Here is a 17,662-nt window from a genome sequence, read left to right as displayed (position 1 = left end):
AGGTGGAGTTAGCTATTCATGCTATTACTATGCAGGAGCAACACCCTTTCCCCGAACAGAATGCTATCAAAGTCAAACTTCCTAATCACAGAAATTAGTAGCATTGCTAGTTTGTTATAAAGAATATAGACTAAGTATCTCAAAGACTGATCTTATTAAGCAACACATCTATTTGGTTATTAGCAACATGTAAGGATCTACTAACACAAATCAGTCTGTGTTTGTAAAACTCAAAACACACGTTCCAACATAGATGTGGTTCTGCAACTGAACAATATTTACTAAATAATCCTTTGATGTTTGGTATTACAGAATTTAAAAATGACTGAGAAAAAGCCATATGATGCCAACACTCTTTGTCTGGCATTCTTTAGGACAATTCACAAGAAATACCAAAGGAATAACAACATTTATATGATAGGAGAGGAGAGTGCTAATTGGTTGGTAAATGGACTATGATAGGTACAAGCGTTGCCTTGGAGAATGTACCAATTAACAATGACTGACAGTAACACATCAAGTTTTATTAAAATTTTTAGACAACACTCGTTGAACTTGATTTCTTAGGGCAATGCCTTGACCAATGGACTAGAGAATAGCTGTCACGAATTTTACTGCATCAAAACAAGTTCAGGTGTCTATAAGTGTTCTTTCTGTCTGCAAAGAACAGGGCCCTAAGTAATTGCATGTACTGGAAGCTAAGAATACAAGTGTGCCAGACTACAGGTCTGACAGGTACATTTTGATGGCAATGCCTCAATAGTTGGAGACTATTTGTCAACCAATCAACTCTCCTCTCAGAAAATATTAATTTTATCCTCCCCATTTATGTGCTATTATTGCGAATTGTTCCGATGTGTCTTTTATGAGGATTACTCAAGTTATGTCCTACCAAACAATGATTTCCTAAAATCTTGACATTTAGAAAACTTGCAGAAAATGTGGAATACTATTGAAATAAAGCTGTGTAAAAAGATTACAGATGTAAAAATAGCGGAATTTACTGTCCTACCTGCTCGCTGCCAGAACTTGATGTGTTTTATCCCAGCAGTAACCAACTTGTCTGGCATATAGGGGTTCAATTTGACAACAAAAATCTTCTCTGCACTTCCTCTAAAGAAACGCATATGATTTTTACTTCATTGTGTTTTTTCACAATCAATCAATCACAAAGAAGATTATTAATAATAGCAAATGAGAATTGTGGTATAGAATTTATTCACCAATGCAACAAAGTTAAGTGTTTTGCTGCTGCTTACATAAATAATGAACTCCAGTGCTACATAAAAAAGAGCGAGTTGTTTGAAGTTTAATTTTCTTAAGCTTGAATTTATTGGCAGGTATATAATGAATGCAGAATGACTTGGAAAAGATACAAGTAAAATCCAAAATGGTCAAATTCTAAGACGGCTATAAACAAAAAAGCATGGTGATGTTCAACAGATCAAGTCGCAACATTGCACAGTAAAGCAGAGTTAACAATTGATGTTGATTTTTTTGTTAGAATGGGAAAACATTCATAATGTGATGGCTTTCAGCAGGCACAAAAACAAGGTAGACGGGAGGAGGTGACAAGTGAAAGTCTGAAATAGAGTGGAGTACAGTTGTAATTAACTGGCAAATAAGATGATAGCAATGGGGTAAGTAACATACAAAGAGTGTAAAGAAGCATCTACAGTAAATTATCAAGAACAGCTCTCAACTGAAAAAGTGGTCTGTAATTGTTGGACTCAATTCTGAATTCAGAAAGCTGTAGAATTGCCTAATTGAAAAGGCAAAATGTTGCTTCTCCAAAGGGCAGGTGATTGAAAATTCACAAAGATACCTGTATGCTATTCTAAAGTGTTCAATAAAGCAGTCATGATAATTTGCTTTACTTTCACTCTGACCTCAGCTTCCTGTATCACAGTAATAAATCTCAACGTAAGTTCGAGAAATAAAAGTTCATCTTTCAATTAATCAGTTCTCAGCTTTCTGGAATACATCTTTTTAAACCACTTGTTCACGGGAGGAACGCATCTCTGGCTAGGCCAGCATTTATTGCCCATCCCAGAGGCAGTTAAGACTCCAGACCCACAGCAATCTGGGCAAGTCACACATTGGCCAAACCATGTAAGGATGGCAGTTTCCTTCCCTAAAAGGACATTAGTGAACCAAATGGGGTTTGCCAATAATCAACAACAGATTCACAGGCATCAGCAGATGCTTCATTCCAGATTTTGTTTTATCTTATTGAATTCAAATTCCACTGTCTACTATCACAGGATTTGCACCCGGATCCCGAGAACATTACTTGGGTCTCTGGATTAACAGTCCAGTGATAATACCACTAGGTGGTTGCCTTGCCAGACAGGTTCAACAATATCAGAGATAATAAAGTGTGAAGCTGGATGAAGCTGGGCCCGAAACGTCAGCTTTTGTGCTCCTGAGATGCTGCTTGGCCTGCTGTGTTCATCCAGCTTCACACTTTATTATCTTGGATTCTCCAGCATCTGCAGTTCCCATTATCTCTCAACAATGTCAGATCATGATTTCTGCTCCTTTTTGTTCTATACAAGCTGTTGATGATTTTACAATTCCCACTTATTCCTTTCCTGGACACATGTTTCACTTCTTTCCTTGTTCCACTGTCATTACATTTTGCCTTGTGCTACCAAACGTTTGCCTTTAACATTTGCCTGTCACCCTATCTTGTTGTTTCCAGTTCGTTCCTCTTCCAACACGAGCTACAACAATTTCTCTCACGCTGCACTTGCTTGAAAATCAGTTCTATTTCCAAACCTTTTCAAAACTGACAAAAGATCATAAAAAATGAATTCGGTTTCTCTCTCTTCAAATACAGTCAGTCAGTCAGGCCAAATGAGTATTTCCAACAGTTTTGATTTCATTTCAGATTTTCAGCATCTGCATTATTTTAGGTTTCAGAAAAGGTTAACCAACCTGCATTTTTAAATGAAATTCAATAACTCAAGTTACAGCAAGTATGACAGCGTATGAGTTGAAGGGACAAATAATGAACTAATACAGTATGAAGAGAGTTGACTGATGTTAAAGTACACTCCAGGAAAATAGTTCATTTAAAGGTTCTAAAGTTAGTGTTTCAGTTTTTTTAAGGAGATCCTATATTAAACATGAATGAAATACCCACCTTACCGAAGAAAGTTTTTCTCCCTTTCTCCAATCCCAGAGAACTATTGTATGATTTTCATCAAGTCCAACTGATGCCAAACGCTTTCCATCCGCTGAAGTACAAAAAATTACATTTTTATCTTTCCAAAATGATAATATTCTGAACACTCACAACCATTGGTTAAACTACTTTGCTCTAACATACACAATTCATAGCACCTTAGAAAACACATAGATCTATCTGCTAGTTAATCTTCCAGCTCTCCTGTGGTGTAGCGAGAACTTACCAGAATCAAACACAGGTTTTGGAAGGTATTGCCAAAATATCAATTAAAACTAATTAATGGAAAGGTATTCTTATTTGTAAGACAAAAAATCAAGTAAAAATAGGTTGCACTCTTTTTAACAATTTTTAAGGTGCCTGTGGAGTGACACTTTTCAATGTGGTAACCATGGATTTTGTATTAGAATAGCAGTTAATATTCTTTCAAACAATAGCTCACGGGAACCTGACTCATTGAAAATTGTTAATTCTCTCAGTGAATGATGCAAATTTAGATTGATTAACAATGGATTCAGATTGTTAAAAGGATTGAATTCTACAGTGAGACAATATCACCACTGGTTCAACCATCAATTGAGGACACATTGGTATCCTATAATTTAACATTTGTTATTTCAATTTTCTGATAGCAGTTGAAAAGATATATCAAATGTTATTTTTTATAGAGGTGGCACTTAATCATTCGCACAGAAATCATTTACATAGGTGCGAGGAGAGAACTATTGACTACAATATCGAAAAAAATCTGTGTTATTAAGAGACAGACGGAAGAATATTTGAATAATCTAAAAATAAATCATCCAAAAAACCTTCCTGCGGCATCATCCACATTGAATTACATTGAAATTACGATATGGAAACAGAAAATGGGATAGTGAGCTAATCCAGTTCATGTTGATGTTGATGTAAGGTCTTGTGTGGCGCAGTAATAATGTTCCTATGTCTGAGCCAGAAGGCCTGGGTTGAAGTCCAACCTGCTCTAGAGGTGTGTAATAACATTTGAACAGGCAGATTAAAAATCCAACATGAGTAGCAGGCCTAATCCCATAGACCCATCCTTTGTTTGTATTCATTTATTTCCCTCTACTTTGACCAATTACCTAATGTGCAATTCCTTTCAATCAAGAAATTCACATGGTCACTCCAGTTTAATAATGCTCTATGTAAAACAGGGCCTGGATCTCTGTTCAAAGTTTATTTTTATTGCATACCTGCCATGGGCTAAACACAGTCTGTCTCTGTGCACTCTGCTGCATCCTTTCATAATTTCAAACAATTCTAAGTCCAATTTCATTTTTTTTCCCCCCGCAAGGGAAGACAGTAGCCTAGTGGTATTATTGATGGGTTATTAATGTAGAAACCGTGGTAGTGTTCGGTTTGAATCTTGCCAGGGCAGATAGTGGACTTTGAATTCAATAAATATCTGGAATTTGAGATTTAATATTGACCATTAATCCGCAGTCAATTGTCACAGAAACCCTTCTGATTTACTAAGGTCCATTAGGGAAGGAAATTGCTGTCATTACATGGTCTGGCCTACATGTGAACCCAGATCCACAGCAGAGTGGTTGACTTTTCTGCAGTTTGGACCATTAAGGATGGGCAATTAATGCTGGTGTGGCCCGTGACGCCACGCCCCACGAATGAATAAAAACTTCCAAGTCTTGGAATCCACAAGCAGAATATAGATGGTAGGAGGTGGGAACTTGCCACAAAATCAGTCATAACATTTTCGGAAGGCTTCCCCAAAAGCAACTGGAGACTCTGACAACTCCAAAATGTTACAGTGGGATGGGTAAAGCCTCAGGTGCTCTGCCTGCCTTGAGCCCAAATGAGATCCTTAAGTAGCCAATTAATGATCACTTAAAGGATGTTTCCTGTCTGGCTTAATTATTCGGACTGATCGGAGGAGTTCAGCCACAGGAGGAAAGCCCCAAAAGTGACTCAGGAGGGAATCAGATAGGGTCATCAACATTGGTCTCCACTTGCCACAAAATCTACAGTACTCTCCAGCCCAACACACTCACATCCTCCTCTCCCCCATTCCCTGCCTTTCCAGTAAGATCCCAGGTTTCATCACTGTTCCTTGCCCGAGGGCCTTAGACTCTGGCAGCTGCTTTTAGTCCTAGACCTGTCCACTGCAGCTTCTGGTGCTGCTAGCACTAAACAGTGATAGCAAATCAGATTGTGAGGGAAAAGTCCCATCTCCAACCAATGCTCCTTAGATTCCTTTGACTCTTCAGGTGGCAGGGCAGGGAGCCTTCCTCCACCCCAACTGAAAATAGCTGGCCCAGAAATTGCGGACGAAAACAACTTGGGAAAGTCATTGCACAATCTGTAATACATAGTAAATGAACATGAATTATGAACTAAGGGCTAATTAGTTTTGGGGCAGGTAATTCTTCAGATATGGCACATGGAGGGAATCGTGCCCAAAAATATTACGCATTCAGCAAATCTACCCCAGTATTAAGCAGCAATTTAATATGCCTCAATTGTTTGAGAACCTGAATCTAATTATGGGATATAGGATAAGGAATTCGGAGACTGGAACAGAGGAGTGAAATATACAGCAACAAGGAACTGAAAAATCAATTCGCACACATGACAGAGTCAAAGCAACACGAGTTGCAAAATTAAAGATGAATGTTTGAGACAAAGTGAATTCATAGAAAATGTCAATGGCACAGCTATTCTTGAGGTATAGAATGTAAGGCCTGGTTAGAAGTCAGGAAAAATAATAACTTCCACATTCATGTCATCGTATATGTCCACCCCATCACACTTCATTTATTGCTGAAATCTTCACTTACGTTGTTATCTGCAAAACAGACCTTTCCAATGCTTCCCCCAAGCCAGTATCCCTCTGTTGACCTTCCAGAAGCCTCAGGTCATCTATAACACAGATCTAAGCTCGCACCTCATCTAGTTCACCAATCATCCTTGAGCTCTTTGACCTACATCTCCCAGCCTAGTACCATCTCGCATGAACTAAGCAGCGGCAACCAGGGACCCAGGTTTGATTCCACCCTCGGGCGACTGTGTGGAGTTTACACATTCTCCGTGTCTGCGTGGGTTTCCTCCGGGTGCTCCAGTTTCCTCCCACAATCCAAAGATGCGCAGGTTAGGTGGATTGGCCATGTTAAAATGCCCAGTGTTCAGGGATGTGTAGATTCAGTGGGTTATGAGGGATGGGTCTGGGTGGGATACTCTGAGTTGGTGTAGACTTGTTGAGCTGAAGGTCCTGTTTTCACACTGTAGGGATTCTATGACAATCCCCCTAGAACTATCAACATTTCATCTTTTCATCAACATTCTGAAATCACTAGCTCATTTGCTTCCTCAGTAAAAATTACCCCACTACTTGTGTCTATGCCCTTGAATAATGAGTTCTGATGCTTTGGAGTTCCCTATTGAAACCTTTTTCTTCTTTAAGGTGCTCTTTAAAATTTATCTATTTAATAAAACTTTTGGCCACTATTACTGATCTAATTTTATGTGACTCAGCATTCAACTTTTGTGTGAATTCGCTCCTGTGAATCACAGGGATGGTTTACTACTGTAGAGAGACACAAGTTGGTGCTATCTAAAATTTTGTCTACTTTGATCAATTGTGAAGCTGAGAGTTCAGATAGCAAGATCAGCATTCCCTGCTGAATATTCAAGTTTTTAAAGGCAGTAGAATTCTTAGCAAAATATTTTGCCTGTACATATAATTATTGAGCAGTCAAAAATATCAAATAGCTCTCCACATGAATAATATTGCTAAATTTAGAAGGACAAAGGGATTAACTTTCAGTTTGTTGGGAAAGAAGTCGTAAGATAACACCAAAGATCAATGAATATACAGGCATGGTTATGATTTTGTCTTATTGTATAGCACAGGTTACAATAAATAATCTTCTCGTTTACCTGAAAAATCTACTGCACAAACCCCAAATTGATGATGTCCTTTCAAAATTGATAATGGCTTCAACAGCTCTGCATCCCAGATATGAATTGCAGAATCACGACTCACCTAAACAGACAGGAAAGCAACTTACAATTTTACTTCCAGATGTTTACAGTTGTGTTTTGTTGTCAAATTTTCAGCGATATTCATGAAATGCTCAATTAACATAATCGGCATTGTACTTATGTTATGGACCAGACAAACCCCCTCAAAATATATCAAGGAAATAACCTAGACCTTAACTTTTATTTTATTTAAAGGTAATCGTATGACACTTTGTTCTGGATGTGATTCAATTGTTCTACAACAAGGCCTTAAGTAAGACATACTTTATTCTTACAACACAGTTAAAATACAAAATAAAATGAAGAATATTCCTAACTTTAACTCTACCTAAATACTTAATTAACATATCTAATGTCTAATAATCAACTTGTCCAATAATAGCAACATCCCAAGAGCCCTCTTGTGGTGTAGTGGTAATGTCCTTACCTCTGAACCAAGAGACCTGGATTCAAGTGCCACCTGTTCAAACAGGGAACACATTTGAGCTTGTCTCCAACTTTTTCACATGCACAGATTTGAGCAGGGTTCACCAACAAGCAATACGGAGCAGAAACACTACTTGTTTCTTACGCGGAAATGATAAGGAGCAGGAGACCAATGCCAATCTCCTGTTTTTTTGTCAGTAACCTTGGGCATTGTTTTCTTGAATGCCTTAAAATGAACCTGCCTCCACCACACACTACTGGGCAGTGCAGTCCATCCCAAAGTTCTTGCTGTGTTTTTCTTACCTCCCATTTACTTATTTTGCAAAACATTTAAAACTGGTTCACTCTGGTTCTCAATCTGTTTACAAGTGCCAGATGCTCCTATCTACTCGAGGCCTGTGATGATTTTGAAAAATTCTAACAAATCTCCTCTTAACATTCTCCTCCCCAAGGAAAACACACAGTCTCAACTTCCCAGCCTATCCTTTTAATTTAAATTTCCCATTCCAAACACTCTGGTAAACATCTTCTGTTCTCTATCAAATCTATCAGAATCCTTTCTAAAGGACAGCAACCAAAACTGTACATAATATTCCAGTTAGCATCTCATACAAGTTCAGCATAACCTCCATATTCTTGAACTGTATGCCCCTATTATGACCGCTCTCTACCTGTCTGCCACTTTTAATCATTTCTGCACAGATGCACCAAGGTCTCCCTGCTCCTGCACACCCTTTACTATATACTGTCTCTCCATCTTCTTTGTACCAAACTGTCTCATTTCACACTTCTCTACATTGGAATTCATCTGTTATCTATCTGTCTGCTTAATCAACTTGTCAATGTTCTTTTGAAGTTCTACACTTGTCCTCTTCACTGTTTACAATTTCTCCAAGCTTTCTGTCAACTGCAACCTTTGAACTTGTCCTCTGCAACAAGATCTAGACCATTTAAAAATAATAAAGGTAAAACAGGTGTTCCCAATCCGGAGGTCTGGGTAACACCAGACCTGAAAACTAGCTCACTATCACTGTTTCCTATTCCTCAGCCAGTTTTGTATCCACATTACTACTGACCTTTTTACTCCATGAGCTTTTGCTTTTCTCAAGGCACTGTATTGGTGTGGCACTGTATTGAAAGTCTTCTGTATGTCCACATACTGCACATCAACAAAAATGTCCTCACAAAACCCCTCTGTTATCAATTCAAAAACTCCATAAAGTTAATCAGACATCAGTTCTGAGGAAGGGGCGCTGAACGCAAAATCTTAACTCTGTTTTTTTCCTTCACAAATACTGCCAGACCTACTGAGCTTTATCAGCAACTTTGTTTTTGTTGTTAATCAGACATGACTTGCCCTTAAATTCTCACTGGTTATTCCTAAAAAGCTCACATTTTTTTATGTGACTTTTAATTTTATTTCTGAATAATTATTTCTAGTAGTTCTCCCAACACCAAATTAAAACAGGTCTGTAATTGCTGAGCTTATCTTTACAACGAGCTTTGAGAAGATTTGTAGCTCAGGTTGAGGTTCTGGATGTGAGTTTGCTCGCTGAGCTGGAAGGTTCGTTTTCAGACGTTTTGTCACCATTCTAGGTAACATCATTAGTGAGCCTCCGACGAAGCGCTGGTGTTATGTCCCGCTTTCTATTTATCTGGTTAGGTTTCCTTGGATTGGTGATGTCATTTCCTGTTCTTTTTCTCAGGGGATGGTAGATTGGCTCCAAGTCAATGTGTTTGTTGATTCCTAGAATTCCTAGAAGCATGGCATTCCAACTGGAATGCCATCAACAAACACATTGGCTCCAAGTCAATCTACCATCCCCTGAGAAAAAGAACAGGAAATGACATCACCAACCCAAGGAAACCGAACCAGATAAGTAGAAAGCAGGACATAACACCAGCGCTTCGTCGGAGGCTCACTGATGATGTTACCTAGAATGGTGACGAAACGTCTGAAAACGAACCTTATCTTTACAACTTTTTCTGAACAATGGTGGAGTACTTGCAATTCTTCAATCCTCTAGCATTTTCTCTGAATCAAGGAAAGAATGAAAGATGATTGCCAATATCTCTGCAATTTCTATTCTCACATCCTTCAATATCTTTGAATGCGTCTAATCTGGTCCCAGAGATTTATCAATTTTAGGTATTGACAACTTATTCAATATCTCATGAATATTAAACCTTCAAGTGACTGGGTTTCCTCGTATGTCACGATGGTCTGGGCAGCATCTGCCTTGTAGGTAGAGACAGATACATAACATTAATTTAACACCTCAGCCATGCCTCTTGCCTCCATGCACAAGTCCTCTCTTTGGTCCCTATTTGGTTCTAATCCTCCTTTTATTATGAAACTAAAGACTTCGCAATTCCTTTTTTGTGTTAGCTGCCAATCTTGTCTAACAATCCCTCTTTGCTTTCTCATCTCCCTTCTAAGCCTTCTGATTTCAGCTTGGTTCTTAATTCTGTTTGCTACACGACACGAGTCATGGGCAGTTTTTCTTCAACTTAATTTCTCTCTCCTTTGTCATCAGATATCTTAGGATTTGTGTGACCTACGTTTTCCTATTGAGGAATGTACCTTGACTGTACCTAAATCATCTCTTTAAAGGTAGCCCATTGTATAGTTACAACTTTTCTCACCATTGATTTCATTTTATCTGGCTCCGCTCTTCCATTCATGTTCTATTGAAATCAGCTCTGTGCCAATCAATTATTCTCACTCTGGATTAACGACTGGCATTTTTCACTGTGATCCGAAATTTTATGATACAATGAAATCTATCCACTAAATATTTCACATTGACATTTGACGTTCTTGGCTCACTCACTCCTAAGAACCAGGTCTAACAGTACATCCTTTCTAATTGAAGATAATAAAATGTGAGGCTGGATGAACACAGCAGGCCCAGCAGCATCTCAGGAGCACAAAAGCTCATCCAGCCTCACATTTTATTATCTTCGATTCTCCAGCATCTGCAGTTCCCATTATCACTCATCCTTTCTAATTGAACCAGATGTAAAAGGCCAGATTTTTCAGGGAGTGGTAAGCTCAGGCAGGCCTAAATTTTTATGGAGACTTTTAAAGAGTTTTAGTCATAAAGGAATTATTCAGAGGAAAATTCAACTTCCCAAGTATTTCCTTTCGAATTTGCTATGGTGAAGATTCTGCAGAGACCCATACATAACTCCAATCTAAACTGCATTAACAAATGTGTGGCCAGCAGAAAGTTTGCCCCATCGTGATTTCTCCTGAATACAAATGCAAGAATATTTGTCCCGCTTCGGTCTTTACAGTACCAGCATCCTAGTTTATATTCAGTAATTGAAGTTCCCATTACAACTATTAAATGGTGTGTACTCTTCTCTATAATTTCTCTGCAGATTTATTCCCATGCCTCCTTCCCACTAGTTGGTGGTCTATAGGTTACAGAGCAATGCAATTACATTCTTTTTGTTTCTCAGCTGTAGTCAAAAATGCAGGCTAAATATAAATGCAGCATTCGGCTCAGCTAATTCAGTACAAACTAAGTTAAATGCGAAATGTTCTAGTAATGTTTTAATATTACAACAGGCACACTATCCACTAAGAAATGGTTATATTAATGTTAATTACCAAAAGAGCTCAGTACAAGTTAGAATGCAATTCCCACAGGAAGTCAGATTTGAAAGGGCAGTTAAAAATTTGTAATTAAACAAGCGCTCAAAATACAAAGTAAACTATTGTATTTGTTCACAAATGATTACTGTTTGCAAAGATTTTCCAACTTAAGAGTACTAGACAATAGGATAACAGTACAGAGCTGGAAGAACATGGCGGGTCAGGCAGCAGAGGAGCAGGAAAGTTGAAGTTTCAGGTTGGGAGCCTTCTTCAGACCTTTCTGAAGAAGAGTCCCGACCCGAAATGTCAACTTTCCTGCTCCTCTGATGCTGTCTGGCCCGCTGTGTTCTTACAGATCCGTACTGTGTCATCTCTGACTCCAGCATCTGTAGTTCTTGTTATCTAATCATTAGATAATAGTATATGTCTGATAACTGAAATATAGTTAAAATTAAAAGATGATCACTGTAACACCTAATTATATAACACAAATTATGCACATCTGATACCAGAGCAGTAATCCCTAAACAAGTATGCCAATTTAATGAGTTTCACCTGAAATTAGTGCAAATTAGTAATCAGGCCAATGCTGAATACCCAAAATGGTAACATAATGTTGCAGTGAATATCTTTCAGGAATAGATCCATGAATTGTGTAACTAGGGTTGGTATAATTAAGTCAATGATACTGCAGTGCATTTTCCTGATCTGATCCTGTAACAGCAACATGGAAGCAGGAATCCAAAAAAATCAGCAGGAAGTTCACAGAATGGTCCAGAATAACCAGGTAAGAACAAGACAATCTTAAATACAATAAATACAACAAATCTACTCACTTCTGATAAAAACAATTAAACTATTTTCAGCATGTCGTAACACATTTGATGTCCAACTTACCCCAGATACACCACGATTGCTATTTGTGCAATTGTCTGAGTGCAATGGAATTAAGCATGAGACAACAAAAGTCAACTTTCCTGCTCCTCTGATGCTGCCTGGTCTGCTGTATTTCTCCAGCTCCACACTGTTATCTCTGACCCCAGCGTCTATAGTTCTTACCATCTCTGAATAAGTTGTAATCCCACTGCGAAGCCTCTTCCAAGGATGCCCACCTTGAAATTGTTCTCCCTCTGGAAAGACCTCAGTAGATCTCTCTCCCATTTCAACTCTCTGATAACCTCTTTGGCCCTGAAAAGGTCAACTTTCCTGCACCACACTGTTATCTCTGACTCCAGCATCTGCAGTTCTTATTATCTCTGACAGCAAAGTCCAGTATGTTTCACTGAGGAGTCATCTGCGTGATGACTTAATAAACTATTTATATCAGTGAAGTAGACTTCTGATTCCATTTTGATTTTTTTATTAAAAACTCGGTGTCTCTACTGTGTAAATTCTAAGTTATGCGAATGAATACTATTTATGATTGCTGAATGTATCACATCCTACCAACCAGAAATGGGGAAGATCTCATCAACCAAAAAATGCAATAAAGAATTACAATCCAATTAATTAACACTACGCCTTTTTAACACCAAAATTAAAACAAAAATTAAAATGTTAGACATTATATATAAAAGTGGGCACTGTCTTAGATTAGAACTACAGAGTAATACTTCCATCCAGCGCTTTGTGGAATTGTCAACTTTGCTGACTGCTGCAGGAAAATGATAGAGGCTCCATATCAATAGGAAGAAAACTTATTTTAAGTGTATTAAAAAAGGCAACTCTTCTCTTCTGACTTGCTATCAATCTCTAACATTTCCTTTCATGTGGCAATGAAAATCTTTGTTCAAATATTCATGACTTTCCCCAATTGAACCGATAGCAGCCACTTCTCAGCTTTGAGATGTGGTACTGAATTCTTCTTTAAATTGACACTTCAGCCCCAGTACCTCCTCAGACTTCAAACAGAATTATTAAAACTCTGTAAAGTCTCCAAGAATGCTATTACTTCTTTTCTGCTAGTTAATGTTTTGAGACATTAATCTTCTCTCTTCACAGTGCACCCAGACCTGTATAGTTTTCTAGCATTTCTGTTTTTATTTCAGATGACCAGCATCCATGGTATTTTGCAGCTGCACAACTGTCATTGGCATCAGCTAATGGCTTTTGTAGCAATGATTTTCGTTCTATGTTTTGGCCAGCGTAGAAATTGAAATGATCTGATAATCAGCAGTAGAAACTACTGAATGTTAGATTTTATGATCCAGTTACTATTGTATTGTAAGAGTAATGAATTTATAGTCGCTTGTGCCAGTTCCTCACGTTGTAAGGTAGCTTGTCTGTCTGAACAGATACCTTAATTTTAAAATTTTTAATTACAGTATACAATCCTGTATACTATGTACACATTTGCAATCAGTTTTTAACATTTTAAGACAGTTTCTAATTTGTAGCTAAATCAGATAAAGGGAGCTTGCTGAAGTAGACTAGATGTGAACTCAACTTAGAAATTGAAATTAACATTAACATTAAACTTAATCACAAACAGCAGACGCTTCTAATGTGGACGAGAAGTCTTCTCTTCATAGAGCAAATGGTAATAACGGGGAGAAAAAAATACATAAACCAGAGAAAGATCTTCTTGGCTTAAGAAAGCCAATGTGTTAAAGCTTTCATAACAGAGGCACTACTGTATGAGTCAACACTCATGTCAGTCATGGGACATACATTTCATGGGGATAACTATGAATGGCAGATCACTAGCTGCTGGAAATCTGACCTGACCCGCTGAATCATTCCAGTCTATATCTCATAGGAGCTGATATCCATGAATTATTTTTTGAATTAGGTCGGCTAGTTTATTGTTAGCAACAGATATGTATGAACTGAAGTGGGAACAGAAAATCAGAACTGATAAAAGTACCAAATTATTCAGATTTTTTTTGTTTACACCATCTCATCAGTAAATAAAGTGGATCTTGATATTGACTTCTGTGGAGAGCTTTTAAGAGGTGCAAATATCAACACAGTAATAATGCTAAAGTGAAAGATGATGATTACAATAAAAAGAATATTTTCTATTAGCTAGAAACATTTCATACAATTTATTTTGACATGACATAGCTAGGAGAAATGTTTTTATTAAACAAGCTACTCCCACTGTTATCCTCTTCCATAAATAGTTATTCAAATGAAACTTACAGTACCTGGCCTGTTGATATATAATCCTTTAAAGGATGAATTGCTAGGCAGACAATGTCATCATCATGGCCAAGGTAGAATCGTTGAATATTCTGCTGACGATTATATACTATTCCTACTGCTGCGACATGGTACACAATCTCTCCAGTTTGTGTGTAAAATAAATTGTTCCTGCAGTCATAGCCTCTGTAACTGAAAGGTAGAAAGAAAGCTACATAGCAGTGATAGCAATTTTTATTCTGTTTTTTCCTGTCACTCTTCACCGATAGGCCCTTTCTAAAATCTGTGGGAGGAATGTACTAGTGGGTAAAATGAGCGAGGCTCCACAACTTCAATTAGATTTTAAGGTTTTTGTCAGTTCTTTAAATGTTACATCATGGGATTTTTTTTAAAAAAAACACATCCTTGGTATAATGAAGAGGAGGCTGGCAAATATGCCAAGAGTCACCTAAGCTGTAGTGCCAGGCTTTAAATAGCAGGTCAGTTAGCAGCCTTGTTGGGTGTGCCCACATGACAATAAAGCTGACCCCTACATTTAAAATAAAACACCTTTTAGTGTCTCCCAGTTTAGGTAGCCATCAATCTGTTTAGTTTATGGATACATCTTAAGTGTATCGGCTCATTGCATTGAATCATTTCAAAACAACGAAGTGCTTTCAAGATCATCCTACCCATGAACAAAATGTAAGCGCACGCTGCTGTCTGGAGGTTTTTCCCGTTTCTTTGAAGTTGCTGCTTGACGCTTTTCTTTGCATTTCTCTTTAAGCTGAGATAGGTCTTCTTTATAAATCTATTGAAAGAAAAGCAATTTGAAATGTTCAAAAAAAAATTTACACATTAAAGCATGCAATTAAAAAGTGTGCTGCTGAATAGGTTTCAAACATTTTTGCTTTGAGTACTCCTATTTCCAAAATTTCCTGCTCTTGTGTTAGAGAATCTGATGCACCACATACACTAATGGTCTTGAATTGACACAACATGACCTGACTCTCAACTGCACTGTGTAGGTTAGATGGGCTTGAGATCGGTATGACAGGTCGGCACAACATCGAGGGCCAAAGGGCCTGCACTGTGCTGGAATGTTCTATGTTCTATGTTCTATGCACTAGTTTGTAAAAGTTCCACATATAATGACACTTTAGTTCCAAGTCTAAAGCAAATACCTACAAAAAGGTATCAGAGATAATGGGAACTGCAGATGCTGGAGAATTCCAAGATAATAAAATGTGAGGCTGGATGAACACAGCAGGCCAAGCAGCATCTCAGGAGCACAAAAGCTGACGTTTCGGGCCTAGACCCTTCATCAGAGAGGGGGATGGGGAGAGGGAACTGGAATAAATAGGGAGAGAGGGGGAGGCGGACCGAAGATGGAGAGTAAAGAAGATAGGTGGAGAGAGTGTAGGTGGGGAGGTAGGGAGGGGATAGGTCAGTCCAGGGAAGACGGACAGGTCAAGGAGGTGGAATGAGGTTAGCAGGTAGCTGGGGATGCGGCTTGGGGTGGGAGGAAGGGATGGGTGAGAGGAAGAACCGGTTAGGGAGGCAGAGACAGGTTGGACTGGTTTTGGGATGCAGTGGGTGGGGGGGAAGAGCTGGGCTGGTTGTGTGGTGCAGTGGGGGGAGGGGACGAACTGGGCTGGTTTAGGGATGCAGTAGGGGAAGGGGAGATTTTGAAACTGGTGAAGTCCACATTGATACCATATGGCTGCAGGGTTCCCAGGCGGAATATATGAGTTGCTGTTCCTGCAACCTTCGGGTGGCATCATTGTGGCAGTGCAGGAGGCCACAATGATGCCACCCGAAGGTTGTAGGAACAGCAACTCATATTCCGCCTGGGAACCCTGCAGCCACATGGTATCAATGTGGACTTCACCAGTTTCAAAATCTCCCCTTCCCCTACTGCATCCCTAAACCAGAGATAATGGGAACTGCAGATGCTGGAGATTCCAAGATAATAAAATGTGAGGCTGGATGAACACAGCAGGCCAAGCAGCATCTCAGGAGCACAAAAGCTGACGTTTCGGGCCTAGACCCTTCATCAGAGAGGGGGATGGGGGGAGGGAACTGGAATAAATAGGGAGAGAGGGGGAGGCGGACCGAAGATGGAGAGTAAAGAAGATAGGTGGAGAGGGTGTAGGTGGGGAGGTAGGGAGGGGATAGGTCGGTCCAGGGAAGACGGACAGGTCAAGGAGGTGGGATGAGGTTAGTAGGTAGCTGGGGGTGCGGCTTGGGGTGGGAGGAAGGGATGGGTGAGAGGAAGAACCGGTTAGGGAGGCAGTCCAACCTGTCTCTGCCTCCCTAACCGGTTCTTCCTCTCACCCATCCCTTCCTCCCACCCCAAGCCGCACCCCCAGCTACCTACTAACCTCATCCCACCTCCTTGACCTGTCCGTCTTCCCTGGACCGACCTATCCCCTCCCTACCTCCCCACCTACACCCTCTCCACCTATCTTCTTTACTCTCCATCTTCGGTCCGCCTCCCCCTCTCTCCCTATTTATTCCAGTTCCCTCCCCCCATCCCCCTCTCTGATGAAGGGTCTAGGCCCGAAACGTCAGCTTTTGTGCTCCTGAGATGCTGCTTGGCCTGCTGTGTTCATCCAGCCTCACATTTTATTATCTTGGCATCCCTAAACCAGCCCAGTTCGTCCCCTCCCCCCACTGCACCACACAACCAGCCCAGCTCTTCCCCCCCACCCACTGCATCCCAAAACCAGTCCAACCTGTCTCTGCCTCCCTAACCGGTTCTTCCTCTCACCCATCCCTTCCTCCCACCCCAAGCCGCACCCCCAGCTACCTACTAACCTCATCCCATCTCCTTGACCTGTCCGTCTTCCCTGGACTGACCTATCCCCTCCCTACATCCCCACCTACCCTCTCTCCACCTATCTTCTTTACTCTCCATCTTCGGTCCGCCTCCCCCTCTCTCCCTATTTATTCCAGTTCCCTCTCCCCATCCCCCTCTCTGATGAAGGGTCTAGGCCCGAAACGTCAGCTTTTGTGCTCCTGAGATGCTGCTTGGCCTGCTGTGTTCATCCAGCCTCACATTTTATTATCTTGGCATCCCTAAACCAGCCCAGTTCGTCCCCTCCCCCCACTGCACCACACAACCAGCCCAGCTCTTCCCCCCCACCCACTGCATCCCAAAACCAGTCCAACCTGTCTCTGCCTCCCTAACCGGTTCTTCCTCTCACCCATCCCTTCCTCCCACCCCAAGCCGCACCCCCAGCTACCTACTAACCTCATCCCATCTCCTTGACCTGTCCGTCTTCCCTGGACTGACC

General features: G+C 40.1%; 1 protein-coding gene across 5 annotated transcripts in view; it reads right to left on the bottom strand.

The window, feature by feature from the left end:
* eml5 (EMAP like 5) overlaps nt 1-17,662 on the bottom strand; it is a 222,168-nt gene that overhangs the window by 104,612 nt on the left and 99,894 nt on the right. For all 5 annotated transcript variants that reach the window (XR_009446227.1, XM_048538474.2, XM_048538475.2 and 2 more), the window contains exons 13-17: nt 15,056-15,174; nt 14,390-14,576; nt 7,106-7,211; nt 3,149-3,242; nt 1,013-1,113 (exon numbers count right to left, since the gene is read on the bottom strand). Coding sequence is in view for 4 of the 5 variants with exons in the window: in XM_048538474.2 (XP_048394431.1) it covers nt 1,013-1,113; nt 3,149-3,242; nt 7,106-7,211; nt 14,390-14,576; nt 15,056-15,174 (607 nt within the window). In the remaining variant the exon portion in view is untranslated. The remainder of the gene's footprint in view (nt 1-1,012; nt 1,114-3,148; nt 3,243-7,105; nt 7,212-14,389; nt 14,577-15,055; nt 15,175-17,662) is intronic.

Source organism: Stegostoma tigrinum, chromosome 10 (genome assembly GCF_030684315.1).
Source record: "Stegostoma tigrinum isolate sSteTig4 chromosome 10, sSteTig4.hap1, whole genome shotgun sequence".
Lineage (NCBI taxonomy): Eukaryota > Metazoa > Chordata > Chondrichthyes > Orectolobiformes > Stegostomatidae > Stegostoma > Stegostoma tigrinum.
Note: the sequence above shows the minus strand (reverse complement) of the source record. Positions and strands in the feature narration are given on the sequence as shown.